The sequence below is a fragment of the Aythya fuligula genome, chromosome Z (genome assembly GCF_009819795.1).
Source record: "Aythya fuligula isolate bAytFul2 chromosome Z, bAytFul2.pri, whole genome shotgun sequence".
NCBI classification, from domain to species: domain Eukaryota; kingdom Metazoa; phylum Chordata; class Aves; order Anseriformes; family Anatidae; genus Aythya; species Aythya fuligula.
Genome location: NC_045593.1, coordinates 78,365,832 through 78,382,710, shown reverse-complemented (window position 1 = coordinate 78,382,710; position 16,879 = coordinate 78,365,832). Strand labels below are relative to the sequence as shown.

Below are 16,879 nucleotides of genomic sequence, written 5' to 3'. Positions count from 1 at the left end.
GAAAAACAATTTTTTTTGTGTGTGTGTGTGTTAAATATGGTAAGCCTGGCTGTATCAAGTCCTTTAGAAAAGCCCCCTCTCCCACACACAAAACAACACTAAGTACAGAAGGGTTTACCACTATTCCTTTATTTTGCCAGTGAGCTGGTGTCAGAGCAGCTGAGGCTGGTTTAAGGAGCTACATTGAGACATTTCCCGCAGTTGGCCAAAAATGTGTCATACAATATAACTTCAACCCTGCCAGGATCATTGTCTCTGATGAATATCCATATAACTGTAGACTCTCAATGGAGTACAGTTGATACTACCTGGACATTATGAACCACAGCATGGGAACCTACTGCAAGACTAGCCAGCTTCTTGATTCTGTGGAACAAAATACTAGCATTGCAAGATATACACACCAACTGCATGCATAGAATATTAACTGTTCCCTGTAGGAGGACACTGTAGGCAAATCACGTGCCTACATGGCAAATGCCATCACTTAATTACACATGAACGCTGTCGTTTATATCAACACCTTTTTTTCCCCTCCCTATTGTTTAAGGCAATTAATGCATAAATCCATTCTTCAGACATACAGTTATTTAGCGTAACATGCAACAAAGGAATCAATGTGAAATAGCATTACATTAATGCTATACTTGCAAGTTATTTGGCTTTAAAACTCATTATCATATGGAACATAATGACACATAAAAATGGAACAGTCAAAAGCAACAGTCCTCTACCACTTAGGAACAGGGATGCACTGATTGCAGCATGTATGTATGTGTTGGGGGGTGGCTCCAGCTGCAGCTCTGCATAGCCTTTAGGATTCACTCAGGCATGTGTTACCTGAATTACGTGACCGCTAAGCAAAGCTGGCTGGGTTTCATTCCAATACCTCATCAGTTACAAATATAACCTTTCATTGCAATTCGTCACATGCTTGTGCCTGTATGCGATTTGTCTCACAGAAATACCATTTCCCCAGGCCAAGTAAAAGAGCTGCTCATCTCAAAGACATCTTTCAAGTATAATGAAAATAAACAAAAGTTAACGGCTAGAGTAGTGCAAGTCTTATTTGCATGTGCTTTACAGTTTCTATTCTCTAAGATGTCTTTTATGTCAGTGCAACGCTTTTAATGTGCCAGATGCTCAAGTTGATATCCATCAAAAAGCTCACATACCCTACTGAAAAGAGCTAGTATTAAGAATGTTTCTGATTAGTAATTGAGAAAATAAGGTAACTGTCCAGTTCTTCAGCACCACCTAAAAACACAGAGATCACCACGCGCTTCACAAAAATTAACATGAACTATGTAACTTACTGGCAATTATGCATTTTCCACACTCAAATACTATAAATGTGCTCTTTCTACCCTTGTCCTCCGTGATCTAAAATAATTACTGCTCTTATGGCACCTTTCTATTACATTTCAGATTCACCCTCGCCTTCCCCCAGCACTGGTGATGGTATGGAATTTCAATGAGCTCCTGCTGAAGAGTCAATTTCAAGTACCAAACTAGCTAACCTGCATTTTTATAAGTTATTTGTGGTTTAAATATACCGTCGCTATAGCTGATGGCAATATAAATTAGTAGGGCTTTTGTTTTTTCTACACTAATTTTAGATGTTTGATAAAAAATAAATATCACACACACAAATCAGACATTTAATTTATGTTTTATTGGCCAAGAAATTATTTTGCTAAATGTTATCATTGCTTTATATTTGCCACTTTAATTATCTATATGAAATTAATAAATAGGTATCCTGCTTTGATATTTAAATTTACCCATCCCTGAGGTGTGTATGATGTACACATATTCAGCACATATTCAGCGTTTTCAGAATAATCTATTTGAAAATTTCTATAGGCTCTCTATTTGGATCTTGACAGATAGTGTCTTAACAATTTTTATTTTAAGTTTTTAGATCAAATGCTGAACAGTCTAGCCAGCCACTAACTTTCAATACAATGCTATCTTCATGTGGGCAATTTTCTAAAAGCAGGGAAAGCTTTGGCCAGGTAAAATCCTACCCTTAGGTTATCACACTAGGACAATGAAAATGAAGAGTTACAGATTCTGCCAGAAACTCTCAACATATCAGACACCACACAGCTCAGACTAGATTACCTAAGTAATTTAGCAATTTGAGGATGCAGGGAATTTCTCTTCAGATGGATTTTTGGTGTCATCCTGCCTTTTGCCTTTACGTGGACCTTCATCCCAGAGGGAAATGGCAGAAGCCATCCCCATACATGGCACACAGCTGCCAACAGCAAGTTGTTTACTGATGAGTGGATTATCTCATATATACTGAGGTAACTGCCAGCAGCAGATCAGGGCTGGTGTTTAGCCTACAGATTGCTCACTAGGCAGATTTAACCTCCTGAATGAAACTTATTAGTCATTCTACAGAGGGTATGGAAAGCCAGAAGAATGTACTTCCTCAGGAAAAACAGGAGAGCTACAGGAGAAGGCTTATTCAAAGTTGCTGAGCTGAGGTCACAAAACTTTCACTATTGTCAAGAAAATTAGAACAGGGAAATGGAGTGACTGAATTATTCCATCTAGTGCCTCATGCTTTCTATTCTACTTAAATTGAACAACAACAAAAGCACTCTTCTGGAAGTCTGCATGCTATGTGTTGATTCTTTCTAATAAGGTCCTGTTTTAAGCCATGGGAAGAGTTAGCATTGAAACTGAAGCTGATATGCCTTAGCTACAGGTGAAAGAGGAAGTGCTATTTTTCAACCATGTGCTTCATATTTGCTCTTTTACCTCTCCACACTATGAGTGATACAGAATGTGAAGCTTGAAACGCTATATAGTGAACAACAACAGGCAAAGCTGTATGGCTCCAAGAAACTTGCAGCAACCTGCACCCTGCAATTGGAGCCAGAAGAACAGCAAGAGACAACAGGGCAGATTGGGCTAGGGCAAAAAACAAAACAAAACAAAACAAACAAACAAACAAACAAACCAACAACAACAAAAGTAAAAAAAAAAAAAAATAAATCCACTGTTTGGATAAAAATCATTTTTATTCTCCACTTAGGGGACATGGCCAAAGTTTGACGACTGCACAACTTTCAGTATTTATTTTGAAAAATCAAGTTTCTGCTAATTCAAAATATGAACATACTAAAGAAAAACACCAGCTTTCAAAGCCATGAATACATTGCTTTAGAGTGCGATGGTTGTCAGGCAACTGTGAATTTTTCTTTGGGGTTACTGTTTAAAAGTGCCACTCCACCATGGAAATTGATACAAGCAGTAATGCCTATTACACATTAGCGTGTAATGCAGTACAGCATACTGGTTATACAACACACTATTGTTCAATAAACTGTTAAGCAGTAAAACACTATTTAGGAAGGCCATATGCTTGTCAGGGAGATTGTCAGGAAAAACTGTTACTCATTTTAATGAGAGAGAAACAAAACTAGCTCCTCCCAAAAGTTAGCTCTCTTTTTCAAGGTAAATTAACACCAATTAGCTACATTCTTTCATCAGTCTTCCTAAATGTACTTCTTCAGATAAAGCTATACAAAACAAAACAAAACAAAAAAACACACACAAGATAAATCTCTGACTTTTACGTGCTAACCACTTTATGCCAGCTGAAATAAGCACAGATGACTTCAGTACAGAGTACTGGAACAGGCAATTCAGATCAAAAATGCAATGGCAAATAATAAAGTCTCTCACAAAACAAGGGTATAACATCAAACTCATTTTCCAATTCTGCCTGCTTCCATAAACAGAGTAAAGAAATGGCAACTTATTTCCCATTCAAAAAAAATATAACTAATTCAAAGCCCCAGTCATAAGAATTAGTGAAAATGAGGGAAATAAAAAGAGACACTTCCTGAAACAGGTGGAGATGAAAAGAGAAAATGATGAAAAAGATGAGAAAAAGATGAAAAGAGGTGATTTCTTTTTTTGCTACATAATGCTAAAACCAGCTTTAACTGCAAGGTCTATGATACCAGTCACATTTTTGATGTAGGAAGGAAACTTGTAAGTATCTGGGCTCACAACTCTTTTTAAGAGAAGAAAAAATTGTGTCCATCTATCATTATATGACTTTAAAAGCACCCATCAGTAAACCCTGCACTGACAGTACAAATATGTGTGATTTGCTCAACAATACCCTGTGAATACTGTTTTAAACTTACCTTTTCTCCACATCACTCCAATCACTGAAAAGCCTTTCATTTTCTTTTTGCAGGTGCTCATTTTTCACCTGGAGTCTTCCCAAGCAGTCCAGACAATACCCAATCAGCTCTCTTACTACCTCAGCTGGACTTGAAACTTTTTGTAGCTTCAGAGATCCAAGCCTGAACTAGAACAAAAGGAAAGACTGAGTTACTTCATCAGTACTGGAAAGATCACAAAACACCGAGCTAGCAACTCACACACTAAGCATAGACATAAGAAACACATTACAATCCTCCAGTTCAAAATGATATAATAAATTTATAACAAGAAGCAGCACGTGGAATAATTTACATGCCAATTGTTTATGCAGCTGACAATGCCTTAATGGACACCTGACTTTCAATATGCACAGGAAGAAATCACTGACGTACCTTCAAATGGCAGGAAAAGACATGCAATACAGAAGTGTAACATGATACAGCAACATTCTGCTACTGTACAGATCACAGGAGGTCAGAAGTACAAAGGTGTGCCTGCAAGTTTTATATAAAAGGCATTCTTGATGTAACGGAGAACCACAGGAAAACTTACGGCATTGCTAACATTGGTCTTGCTATCTGACCAGTAAAACATCTAAAGTAACTTGCTGCTTATTCCTGTAACCACAGCAGCAATATAACCATAAATATTAATGATAAAACAAATGAATGCTAATTACTTTTGAATTAAAGTACCTCTGCAAAAGCCTAGCACACCTGACAAAAAAATAACCTGTAAGTTTTTCCCTCAGGGGTTTAGTTGGAAAGTTCCTAATAATAAAAGAAGCCCTTCCTTCAATTACATTGGTACCCTCAATAATTCACTGAGACTAAAGGATAGGATCTATAATGAACAGTTGTATTTCTTCAGCAATGAGAATGATATACAGGACATACAAGAGGTCTGAACAGATTTGTTCTGCCTGGTCTGGCAGGCAGAAGGCTGTTGTTTCCATTATGTTGAAGGAGGAACAGCTCATCTATACACACAAAACAGCATCAGCTAAACACATATGCACAGCTGGATTAAGATGCAATGTTCGACATGACTGAGGCAATTGCAGATGGTTAGCAAGTTTGCTTGAACAGGGTCACACGCATCCTCTGAAAAGAAGCAAACCAGAAATGAAGGACCTGACTTTGTTGCTCTCCATTGGGCAGATGAAACAGAATCTGAACTACATTCAGGCGCACTTCCAAACCTGTTTACGCACACCAAAGTCAAAGGAGGCACCATCATTAGCCTGACATGACAATAAAACAGCAGATGTAGAGAGAGACAGACTGGGCTAAGTGGCATAATCTGCACTTGGCCAGACTAAACTACAGTAAAACCAGACCTTTAGGTAACAGAGTTATCAAAATGACTTGACTTTCATGGACCAAGCCTGCAGAAACTTTGAGGGTTACGTGGAAGGAGAAGGGGTCCTCTCTCACATTGTGGAATTTTTAAAAGGGTTCACACAACTGTTGTGGCACTTCCCTGCACACAGAACTGCTACTCCTCTTCTCAACTTAAATACAGAGCATTAACATTATAAAAGTGTAAGCAGTACACACTAGGGAAGAATTCATTCGTTGTCACGGCACCACACCTATTACAATCAGAATTACCATTTCCTTATTTTTTCTCTCCTCTCTTTAGCTCATTCTCCTCAGACAGGGAAGAAAAATGACCCTCAAAAACATCGTCCATGAAAAAAAAAATGTGTAGCATTTGTTAACACTTTTTACAAATCAGGTTTATTTCTGCGATATGTAACAATTTGATGAGAAAAAAAAAAAAAAAAAAAAAAAAAAGCCTTGTAAAAAATGCTTAGAAAGACTTCAGGGGAATGTTTGAAACAAATAAGAGTTCTTCAACCTAGATAAGATATCTGCGGAAGTCCGCAACACAACATGATACTATCATGAGCTTCTTCAGTAAGGTTAACTAATCCAAAAGTATGTCTAACCCAAAGCTTCAGTTTCAAATTTGTCACTGATCTTTCTATCGAATTCACATGTCCAGTTTCTAACATATTGTTTTCTCTCAGCTTACATACATCTGATGGCCATAGATGAAAAGATGCATTTAATTTATTTTTGGAAATTAGATTACATTATCAGCAACCCACAGAGTGACGTGTATTCCCTGGATATCACACTTGCTGTCTGACAGCATTAACGAAGATGGATATTTGTGTAAAGGAAACTGCTTTTCATCACTTGCAAGCCACCACCGCGCTATACGGATAAAGAATTCATGCCACACTTTAATACTAGCCACAGAGATAGAGAAGAACAGTAGCACAGATAAATAGAAACATGATCTCCTACTTGTACTGTGGAGGAAATAGCAAGAAGTGTGCAAGTTTTTGTCTCATACTTTTAGTATAATTGAGATAAGGTAAATGCACATATGTTTAATCAGGACAAACACACTTTGACCTACCATTTACTCAGCACAAGACATTAAAATATGAATATTCCTGAAACAGGTTAGAGGGAATGACATTTCAGCTGAAAGCGTGGTTCTGCTCACCATCAAAGCATACAGAGTACACAGCAGATGTTTCAAAAGTGCAAAATTATAAGCAAACAGCAGTTCGGCTTCTTCACTGCATTACGTGAAGCAATACTGCTTGTGCAATGAAGAGCTTTGTTAGTGCAAAACACATCCTCAGCTTTATGGATCTATGCCATGAAAGGACTGCTGAAAATCTGTAAGGAAAACCAGCATCCCTTTTATAATAAATGCTGATCCTCCTAGAGAAAGCAAAGCCAGGCCTTCGGGCATGCCGCCTCTTTTGATGAATCCTCAGAAGGGAGAGGGTGAAAGGCCAGTCTGCAGAGAGTGAAGTGAGCAACGCGTGGCCGCCTGCTCAGTGGCTGCACACGTGTTAGCCAGCAGAGAGGAGGTGAGGAGAGGATCTGCCATGCAGCCACCGGGACATGGGGAATTTGCTGGACATCTTGGTAGGTGTTTCAAAGCTTCATCATCCCATTCGAAAACTGCAGCTGAAAGCAACGCCTTACACTCTTCTATACCAACATGGTAACAATTACTCTTAATTTGGTCTTTATAAAGCAGTTCTGTGGCTATTATCAAATGAAGCTTAACCATACCGCCGTTTGTACTGCGATCCACAGACCCTTTCTAACAGGTCCACCACAGGTAAGTAAAGCAAGCCTGTCATCAGTAGGCTTAAATTCATTACATTACGCAGGTGCCCACATATTGACCCCAAAAAACACAAGGTGTCTGGAAAATAATTATTCTTTTATATCTCTTTTCCCCCAATCACCTCAGGTTAACATAACACAGTTGTAGAAGTGTATTACCCTGGCTACACTGCAGCAATCTCCAGCAGCTCAGTGCAGAAAAACACCAGACATGTTGGTATGGCCCTAATTAAGCCAGAAGTAATGCAATATTGGATATGTGTTTTTGCTTTGCTTCCTTCAAACAGAATCCCACACACCATGCACCAAAAAAGACTGTTTCTTCAACATTAAATTATTTGATACAGTGAGCTACTCCACTGCCAATTTAACAAACACAAATGTTAGCACTAACAATAGAAACATTGTTATCTGAGCAAATTACAACTGATTGGCACTTGCCCGGGTAAAGAGCCTAGTGCTGAGAGACTGATAAGCTGTAAAGGCAGCCAGATCAGCTTTGCCTCCAAAGCATGAAGGCGAATCATGAGCCGTTTGTAAGACAAAAGAAAGAAAATGAAGTCTCAGGGCAGTTTGGCACTAAAGTTTCATGGCAATACCCAACTGGAAAGCAAAATGGTCAAGGTGCAGATGAACAAAATAACAGAATTTTAGATCCCAGGATTCTGAATTTGGGACAGATATGTAATTTGCAGCACTGATGAAGACAGAATTCTATTAAAATTGAATGTTTGAAAAAAAAATCACAAAAGAGGAGGCATTAATTTCTCTAGATGTTCTCTTTCATAGGCAATTAAAATGAGAAATGCATTATTTGTCCAAAACTACAGTTGTGAAATTAGACACAATATTAGAAAGATTCAGAAGTGGCTTAAGATCAAAATACCCCTTAAAAACAAACAAACAAACAAACAAACAAACAGTTAAATGTGTAGGATCCCAGGATAAATAGATCTTGCTTACTGCATGAGTGAAAGGTCAATAATATTAACACTTCATTAAACTAAATTTACATGCAATGTATCTGATTTGGATCATGCTCCCAAGGTGAATCATATTTTGTAAATTCCTGCACATTGCTGCTATCTAGATGAATTTGTATTTCTTGCTGTTCTTCCAGCTGCTGTAGCTCTCTCTAGCTTCATATCATTCGCAGATGTAATTAATGTGCCTTCTACTTCCTCTTTCAGACCATTCAAGAAAACATTATGTAAAACAGTGAAGCATTAAACACTTAATTCATACTGAGAATGATCAGATCTGCTAGATATCCCAGTGGACAATAAACTGACTGTAATTGATACAATGCTCCTCTTCAATGTCTGTTTTATGGTTTACTGTTGTTATTATTATTGTTGTTGTTTGTTTGTTTGTTTTTTAAAATGCATGAAGATGAAAAAAGAACAAGTTAAAAAGTTGCATCCCATTCATCAGAAGTCATATTTAGCACTTATCCATTACAGAAGTATCTGAAGTTTAGAAATAAAAACCAAAATTAGATGCTTATGACAAATCTGTCATTTTCCCATCACCTCTCACCCTGTCCAAACACTATTAGTCTTCTACAGATGTAGAAAGAAGTGTTCTCAACTATTAGACAGAAGATATCATGGGAGTAAATTGAAAAGCTTCCCAACTAACTTTTTGGTTTTCTATGTACAGATGTTTAAACAAAGATGCTTCACTCAGAGAATATTCTTTTAAAATATTATTCAAGGCATTTTTTCATGCAAAAATTTAGCATCACATTCATATAGAATTAGTTTTTATTTTTAATTAAAAATGTATATAAATATATATATATACATACACATATATGCTATTGTTTTTACATTACTACACTCCACCAGAAATTAGAGTATCAAATCTAAGGCAATAAGGATCAGAGATCACACACTATGAGCTGTCGCTTTTGAGGCACAATCTGAAGCTACACACTAACAGTGAATAAATTTCCAGTAACAACAATTTTCCATTGTAACATATTGGTGTATGAAAAAAACAAAACAAAACAAAACAAAAAAACCCACATTGATTCTGGAAACTGTCGCTGAATCTGCATTGTTCGTCTCTATGATATTTACGTATATCAGCAATCTTTTATAATAGCATTTGTTATCCAAAATATATTTAGGGTATTCCATACTTCTAGAAGCTACCAAAAATATTGATATAGACAGCCAGATCTCATGCTTTCTTCTCCTGGCAGGCTATGAAGAGCAGCTATTCAGCATCTGTTTCTCTTCTATTTATTTTACCTATTTACTTCCTAACCCCCAAAATGTTGCTTTTTCCTTCTCTACTTTGAAAATGATTTTACAAAGAATATGTACAGATAGCGTATTTATAGATATTTAGGTCTGACTTTGAAATGAAAATATTCCTATTGTGTGAACCAACTAACACGTTTTCAATTTTACAAGTTAATGTGTGGCTTGTAACAAAATCACTCATAGCTCACCTCACTCACCTTCCACATCCCCTACACCTTTAGAGATGCCTGCACTCTACTCCACACCCTGCTAGCAATCAGCTGGTTATAGCACAGTTAGCAACATCTGTGCAGACAGATACTGACTGCCTCCTGCAAGGTGCTGTCTAAGCGCATGTCCTTTCACTAGGGAAATATTAGTGAAGAATGTAAGGGGGGGGGGGGGGGAAATCCTCATCAGCCCACCAGCACGGAGCAGCTGTGTAGTCTCTCCCTGTCTTTATCACAACCTGCAGCCCGTCACAGCAGATGTGACCTCTGCGACCAAGAGGAAAGCCCTGCAGACCCATGGAACAACAGATCCTTTTGTCGCTGCCCTATCCCGAGCATCTCTCAACACCTTTCCCAGGCTAGAAAGGGACCCACACTGAGAGGGTTATTTCTAGATAGAGCTTCTTACTAAGCTTGGACTTTCCATGCTGTTAGTGCCGTTTCAGCCAGGTCTTTGGGAACAAGGGAGGAGAGAGGAGTAACCAGGGTGTTTTATTATTAACTGCTCACCCTCCCCCCCCAGTCTGAAACAGTGTATTTTCAACATTCAAAAAGATGTCTTAATGAATCCCAAGAACCAAATCAAAACTTTTATTCATTAGTTTTTCAGTTCCTGAAAAATTTTGCTAGGATGAGACACTAAAAGCTGTCAGCTAAACCATCCTTAAATCACCTGCTGATGACCTTACCTATGGATGATATTGAAAACAAATTCCATACTGCACAGTTAGAGATTAGCCATAACATTCAGTGTTGTTCAGCATGTTAAGTTAGTTCAAAAGTAAGACGTCCCTTTCACCCTTGCATTACATTAGGCAGTGTAAGAGACAGCAGCTTTCTTCTCTCAGCTGAGAGCTGGAGCTCCTGCAAGACAGACACCATGATTTCTAGAATTAGCCTTGCTGCTACCAGTTAGGTATCAACCACCTCTTCTATACCGCATAAGCACAGACTCTGAATTAAGACAGAAATCAGAATAAATATTTAGATAAATAAATAAATAAATACTTAGATTTTAAAAAGAAAAAAGCTTTCTCTATGAAAATTCATAGGTATTTAGAAGAGGAAAATGTTAATGAAAATTCATGTACAGGGTTAAAGAATATGACCTACAAATGAATGATGTTGACACTTAGTTGCATATACAAAGAAAGTATTGTTACAAGCTTGAATCTGGAAAGCATTATACCATTTTTATTTCTTAAGTCAATCAGTGAGTGGTCTTGATTTTTTAAAGCTGTGCCACTATTATCTCCAGGGAAATCATTCAACAGTAACTATGACATTCCTGGGTGTGGTAAAAAAACGAGTATACTGGACTTGCACAATACGGTGATGACAATATGTAAAAGCAGAAGTTGCTTTTGTAACAGCAAACTCTAGGAAGCTAGAAAAATTACAAAGTACCAAGGAAGCCAAGAAAGCTTGCCAGTTACATCAGTCAGTGTAAAAATATGATCACCAGTTTTAAAAATCAAGTTTAAGACAAAAATTCTGCCTTTCTCCACTTTTGCCTTTCCCTCCTGAAATGTTATTTATGAGAAAAGCATTACTTCATCCTCAAGAAAAAAAAAAAAATCTTTCTTCTTGATGAAGGCATTACATCTATTCTGGAGCAAAACAGCTGACATAAGCGATTGCTATTTTTCTCAGGTTTTTACTACATGCTGCAGAAACCTTCCACATAAATCGCCGTCATATTTGCTGCACATCGACTAATGAAATTCCATCTGGTTCCACTATTTTGTATGGCAGGGGTTCCCAAATATTTTGGAGAGTGCTTCGCTGTTTCTCACACCCTCAAACCCACACATTCATGGCACCGCAGCCCACTTGTGATCGCAGCACAAGGAGGCTACACGTGCTCGATAAACCAAGCAGGAATCGGGAACGTTACCAGCCAGTAGAATACACCAGTGTTATACACATTGACAGCGTGAGACTGGCCCCAGCACGTCCCTGGCACATCAGCCACTGCTATGCAAAACGACAGGCAGGCACATCTCAGGAGCTAGGACATCGCAGAGACCCTTCCCAAGCGGCGCTTCGCATGTGGCCACCCTGTCCTGAGAGCCTTCAGGCATGGACCTAGACCATTCCCCACCAGTTGGCCTCTGCAGTTGGGAACAGTCCCAGGAAATTTTAATTTACCACAACCACAGAAATCCCTGGAATAGTGCTCTGTCAGGTTTGCAGCAGAAGTCACTGTATATTACTGGATTAAGAAGGATGAAGGTACAGTGCAGAAGCAGTTCTTGGGTTTCCCTCTTGAAGAAATACTTGGATCCTTGGGAAGAAGGCAGAATTAATGCTGAAAAAGGCTCTGCCAGTTACAAGTTTTTTCTATCCATCTCACAGTAACCTGTACGCTGCAGCACAGGGCAGAATGGAAGCAGATTCCTAACCAAAAAGCTCCTGTCACAGAGTTACTGGTCTGGAGGGATCTCCGGAGTTCTCCAATTCAACCTTTGCCCAAAACAGGGCCAGCTCAGAGATCACTGTGTTGCTCAGAGCTTTATCCAGCGTGGCCTTGGAAACCTCCACGCATTGAGACCACATAACCTCTCCAGACAACACTTGACTGGCCTAACAGTAAAAAACCTCTCTGCCATATCCAGTTGGGAACTCTGGTTTCTGCTATGTCTGCTGTCCCTCACCCTCCTGACACACACCACCATGAAGGCCCTGTCTTCTCAGCCCTCTCCCTGACATGCCTGAAGCCACATCTCCTCCAGGGTGAATCAGCCCTAGTCCCAAAGCCCTGCAGGGCAAACCCTCCAGCCCCTGACCATCTTGGCAGCTCTTCACTGGATTCGTTCCAGAAGAACCTTCTTGTTCCAGCAACATCCCTTCTTGTGCTGGGAGGCCCCAGACTGGACGCCACATCAAACTGAGTAATGCCAGTTAAAGAGGGATGGACCCTTCACCTGCTCTACTACTTGTGCAACAACATGTCCCGTTGATCTAGCCTGGGACACCACTGGTGACAGGACTCACTGCCTGACAGGATCCTGAGGCCCTTGCCCACAGATCTTCTCTACTGTCTGCTGCCCATCCCCTTGCAGGGCTTTCTGTGCCCAGGGCAGGGCTTTGATTTTCTCCATCGACTTCTGTACGGCTCCTGCTGACCCATTGCCCCAGGCTGGTGTCTCTGGGTTGCACAGCCCTGTCCTCAAGGGAATCCACCGGGCACTCCAATGTGTGGTGTCAACTGCAAACTCCATGGATGTGCCCCCTCCACATCACCAATAAGGACATGGCACATGAGGGACCCCTGCAGTTCTCCACTTGTTAGCAGCCTCTGGATCAACTTGATCCCATTATCTGCTGCCCTCCAAGCCTCATCACCCAACTGGTTATCTATCCATCTTGTTGTCCACCCATACAGACTATAACTGCCCACCATAGATACAAGGATATTGTGAACGGCAATGCTGAAAGCCTTGTCACAGTCAGGACAAACGGCATTAACTGCTCTCTCTTCAGACGCAAATCCAGTCATTTTATCACAGAAGGCAGCCTGGCTGGTCCAGCATGATTTTCATTTGGTAAATCCATGTCAACATCTGACCTCCACCTCCCCCGTGTGCCCAGAAATGCAATCTGAGCAGATGAGCTCCATGATTTTCCCAGAAATCAAAGTGAGGCAGTTTCCTTTGCAGTTTCTCCGACCATCATTCTGGCATTTTGTGAAGACTGATGGAGGGTTTGCTATTCTCCAGGTGTGAGGGGAACCTCCCCCACCCAATCTCTATGACCTTTTAGCTTTGATATGGAACAGTCCTGTAAAGGATTGTTCTCTAAGCGCCCTTAGATGCAGCACATCTGGTCCAATGGACTTGGATGGGTTGTTGTGTTGTAGAAAACAGTAACACTGCTCAATAGTCTAGATTTTGTTTTCTCACCTGGATTTCCAGAAATTCAGTAACGTTTTTATAAGCACTACACTTTGACATCCCATATCTGAGACCATTTGTGTAAGAAGTTCTCAGAACAAATTGCAGTTGATTTGTTCAAGGGAAGAGAAGAAGAACTTCTCTGATGCTGTACCAAAACTCAAGCATCATTTTCCTGAGACTTCACTAAGGCCAATTCTTTGGAACTACAATGTGACAAACTCCCTATAAAGGGATCAATGTCTTTAAAAGAGACTAATCCAGTTGGAAAGCTGTTCTAGGCATTTTTTTTCTAATTTGCCTCTTAAACATACACTTGCCCAGATTGTATCCATTTGCTCTTGGACAGACACTCTTCCTTATCTTACAGAGTTCTTCTCTCTCACTAGTGTTCAGACTTGGTTATTTATATATAATTATTTACCTCTGTCAGTATTCAATCTGTTGAATTAACGCTCAAGGCTGTATGCTTTGGCTGCTTACATATTAGGCTCTTTATCTCCCATATCATAAAAGTAAGTTTTCCCCCAGTTTGAATTTGCATTGCTTGACTGCAGATAACAATACACATAATTCTTAATATAAATCACAACTAAGTAGACTGTGCAAAAAGTCTGTCACTACACTGACAGAAAATAAACAAAGAACTTATGTAACATTTGCAGATCATCAGTTGCAGATCACCTTATTTGTATGTTTTGCTTCTATATTTCACCATATCACATTTACCCTATATGAATCATCAGCATATGTGAACTACCTATATTCCAGAAGGCCTGTTTTTCCAGGTAGTTCTGGAGTAAAAAGTGGTAAATAAAAATAATGAGCACATCAGAATTGGCTAAAATACTCATGCTCTTTCATCTATCTATTTATTTATTTATTTAGGTGAGCCATATAGTCAGGTAAGAGAAGTTGTGTGTGTGCCTGTGAGACACTTACAAAGCAAAAAACAAAAATGTTTATTTTACAAACAGAATTACACCTAAATGTCTTCCTTTAAAGCCTTAGAAATTTTCCTAGTTTCATCTTTAAACTTCTTAGAAACATCATGTTTCACATATCTATATGATCAGCTACTTCTGTAAAGCTTAACCTTACCAGTGCTGAAACGGTCTTTAGCTACTGAATTTTGACAGGTGTGACATGGTCTGGTCAAGATCTAGCCAGGCGATGATTCACTGGCTTAAAGTGCTCTGTAATCATTTTTCCAAACTTACTCTAAAAACCGTCGCTCATGAGAATATATATATTCTTTTATTCCATTAACAGTGAGATTAACTGATTTCCTGTGAAACACTACACATTATAATACAATTGAGAAATACTTCCATTAACTTGGCACCCAGCATCAAGGCCCATATCATGTCTTTGTACAAATGAGACACAATTTAAAAAAAAAAGGGGGATTAGCTCAGCAGAGTTACAGGGCACTTATAGTAAAACAATATTCACCTCTCAAGGTGCTACATTACAGAAAGCCACTACTGTTTTTCACCTCAATTTCATCACCAGTATACAACTGAATTCTTAAATATTTAAAATACAGTGAACACTAATATGTACTGAAGCAAAAACACTCAGTACCCGCAGTATTAAGCGGCTCTTGCAATTCTTCTCCATTGATAACCAGACACAATATTTCATTTTGCAAAAAGGCCTGAAGGCAAGACTCCAGAAAGATTAGGTGCATTAGTTATTTATTAGAATAATAAATACAGAATGGACAACTATACATTTTAATTCCACAGATAATGGGAACAGTCATGATTATGTAAAGAACAAACAGTTCAAGAATTTTAGTGAATTTGGGATGAAATTACAGCTTCCTCATGGAAAAGTTTGTAGTTTTGCATTATATTCATACATCCAAATGCTTTAACGTCTTTTTGTAATTCCCTTTTATCACTCCCTTCTATACTTCAGGCAATACTATCTATTCAACTCTTTGCTAGAAGTCTGCCTCTGAAGTAAGTTTACAAAGACAACTGAAGCAGGTCATCCTTTAAAGATCTTTTTTCAGCTTTTTCCTCATTAATTCAATGGCTTCAGGAATAATAAGATACTTTCCTACCTCTCTGAGTAACAAGCAGGTCTGTGAGCAATGGAACTACTGAAGCCTGGTTTCCTATGGTTATGACTCTTCTGTTGGATCCCCTAATGTCTAAGAAGGTGAGAAATCCAGTCAAAGCTTTCCCTTATTTGGGGCATTCATAACTTCTCTTTCCCATGAGGATTTGCTAGTGTCTAATAATACAGTTGATCTCATTCCACAGGTTTTTTTTCTTTTCTTTTTTTTTTTTTTTTTTTTTTTCCAAAGCAGACACATGAATAGGGTCTCTCTTCTCCATCCAGCCACCTATTTCCATGAAACTAGTAGGAACCTGATATCTTTGAGACCTTTACTCCTGTCAAATCTGTTTGAAATTGGCCAGTAGTTTCAAAAGTTATGGGGGGATGGGGGAGGAGGTAAGAGACTGGCGGTCAGCAGAGGCACACAGCATGATCACATAAGCTTTGTTTCCTTAGGAAGCAGGGTAAAACACTTGCACATTTTATTATTTTTAAAACTACCCCAAATGTATGAGGGAATGAGCTTTACTTGGAGATCTAAACTTTTCTTCCTTGTTTTACATTTAACTTGTAGTGTGGCAACAATACGATAAACTCCAGGTAAAACATCTGGATTCATGTCTCAGGGCTTAAAGATATAAACAGTTCACAACTACGTTAATTTAGGCTTCAGAGGGAAAGCCTCATAAGGTAAATCATAATGTATTTCCTGCGGGCTAAGGACAGAACATGGGCCTCTGCCACAAGTCAACTGACACGCAAACTTATCACATAGCAATGTATTTGTGTTTGAGACTTGAATGTCTCACAGCATGACAGGACTCTTGCTGAGGATTTTTCATTTAATCTGCTGGAATATTTGGTCCAATATTCCGCATTTATGATTTTCAACTAAAAATTCTTCTAGAGCCAAGCCTATTTAAGGAAAGTCTTCCAAATAGGAGTGTGAAGCTTTTCTGAAGAGTTAATCCCAAAGAATATATAGCAGGAACACGTATCACTGAAAAAGTCATGCAACCCTTTTGATAACCTCCAGAAAAGTTTCTGCAAATGCTATGAAATGTAGA

General features: G+C 38.9%; 1 protein-coding gene across 1 annotated transcript in view; it reads right to left on the bottom strand.

The window, feature by feature from the left end:
• The window catches only part of XRCC4 (X-ray repair cross complementing 4), a 186,323-nt gene that overhangs the window by 100,381 nt on the left and 69,063 nt on the right, over positions 1-16,879 (bottom strand). The window contains exon 4 of the mRNA XM_032205917.1: positions 4,176-4,342. Within this exon, the coding sequence (XP_032061808.1) occupies positions 4,176-4,342 (167 nt within the window). The remainder of the gene's footprint in view (positions 1-4,175; positions 4,343-16,879) is intronic.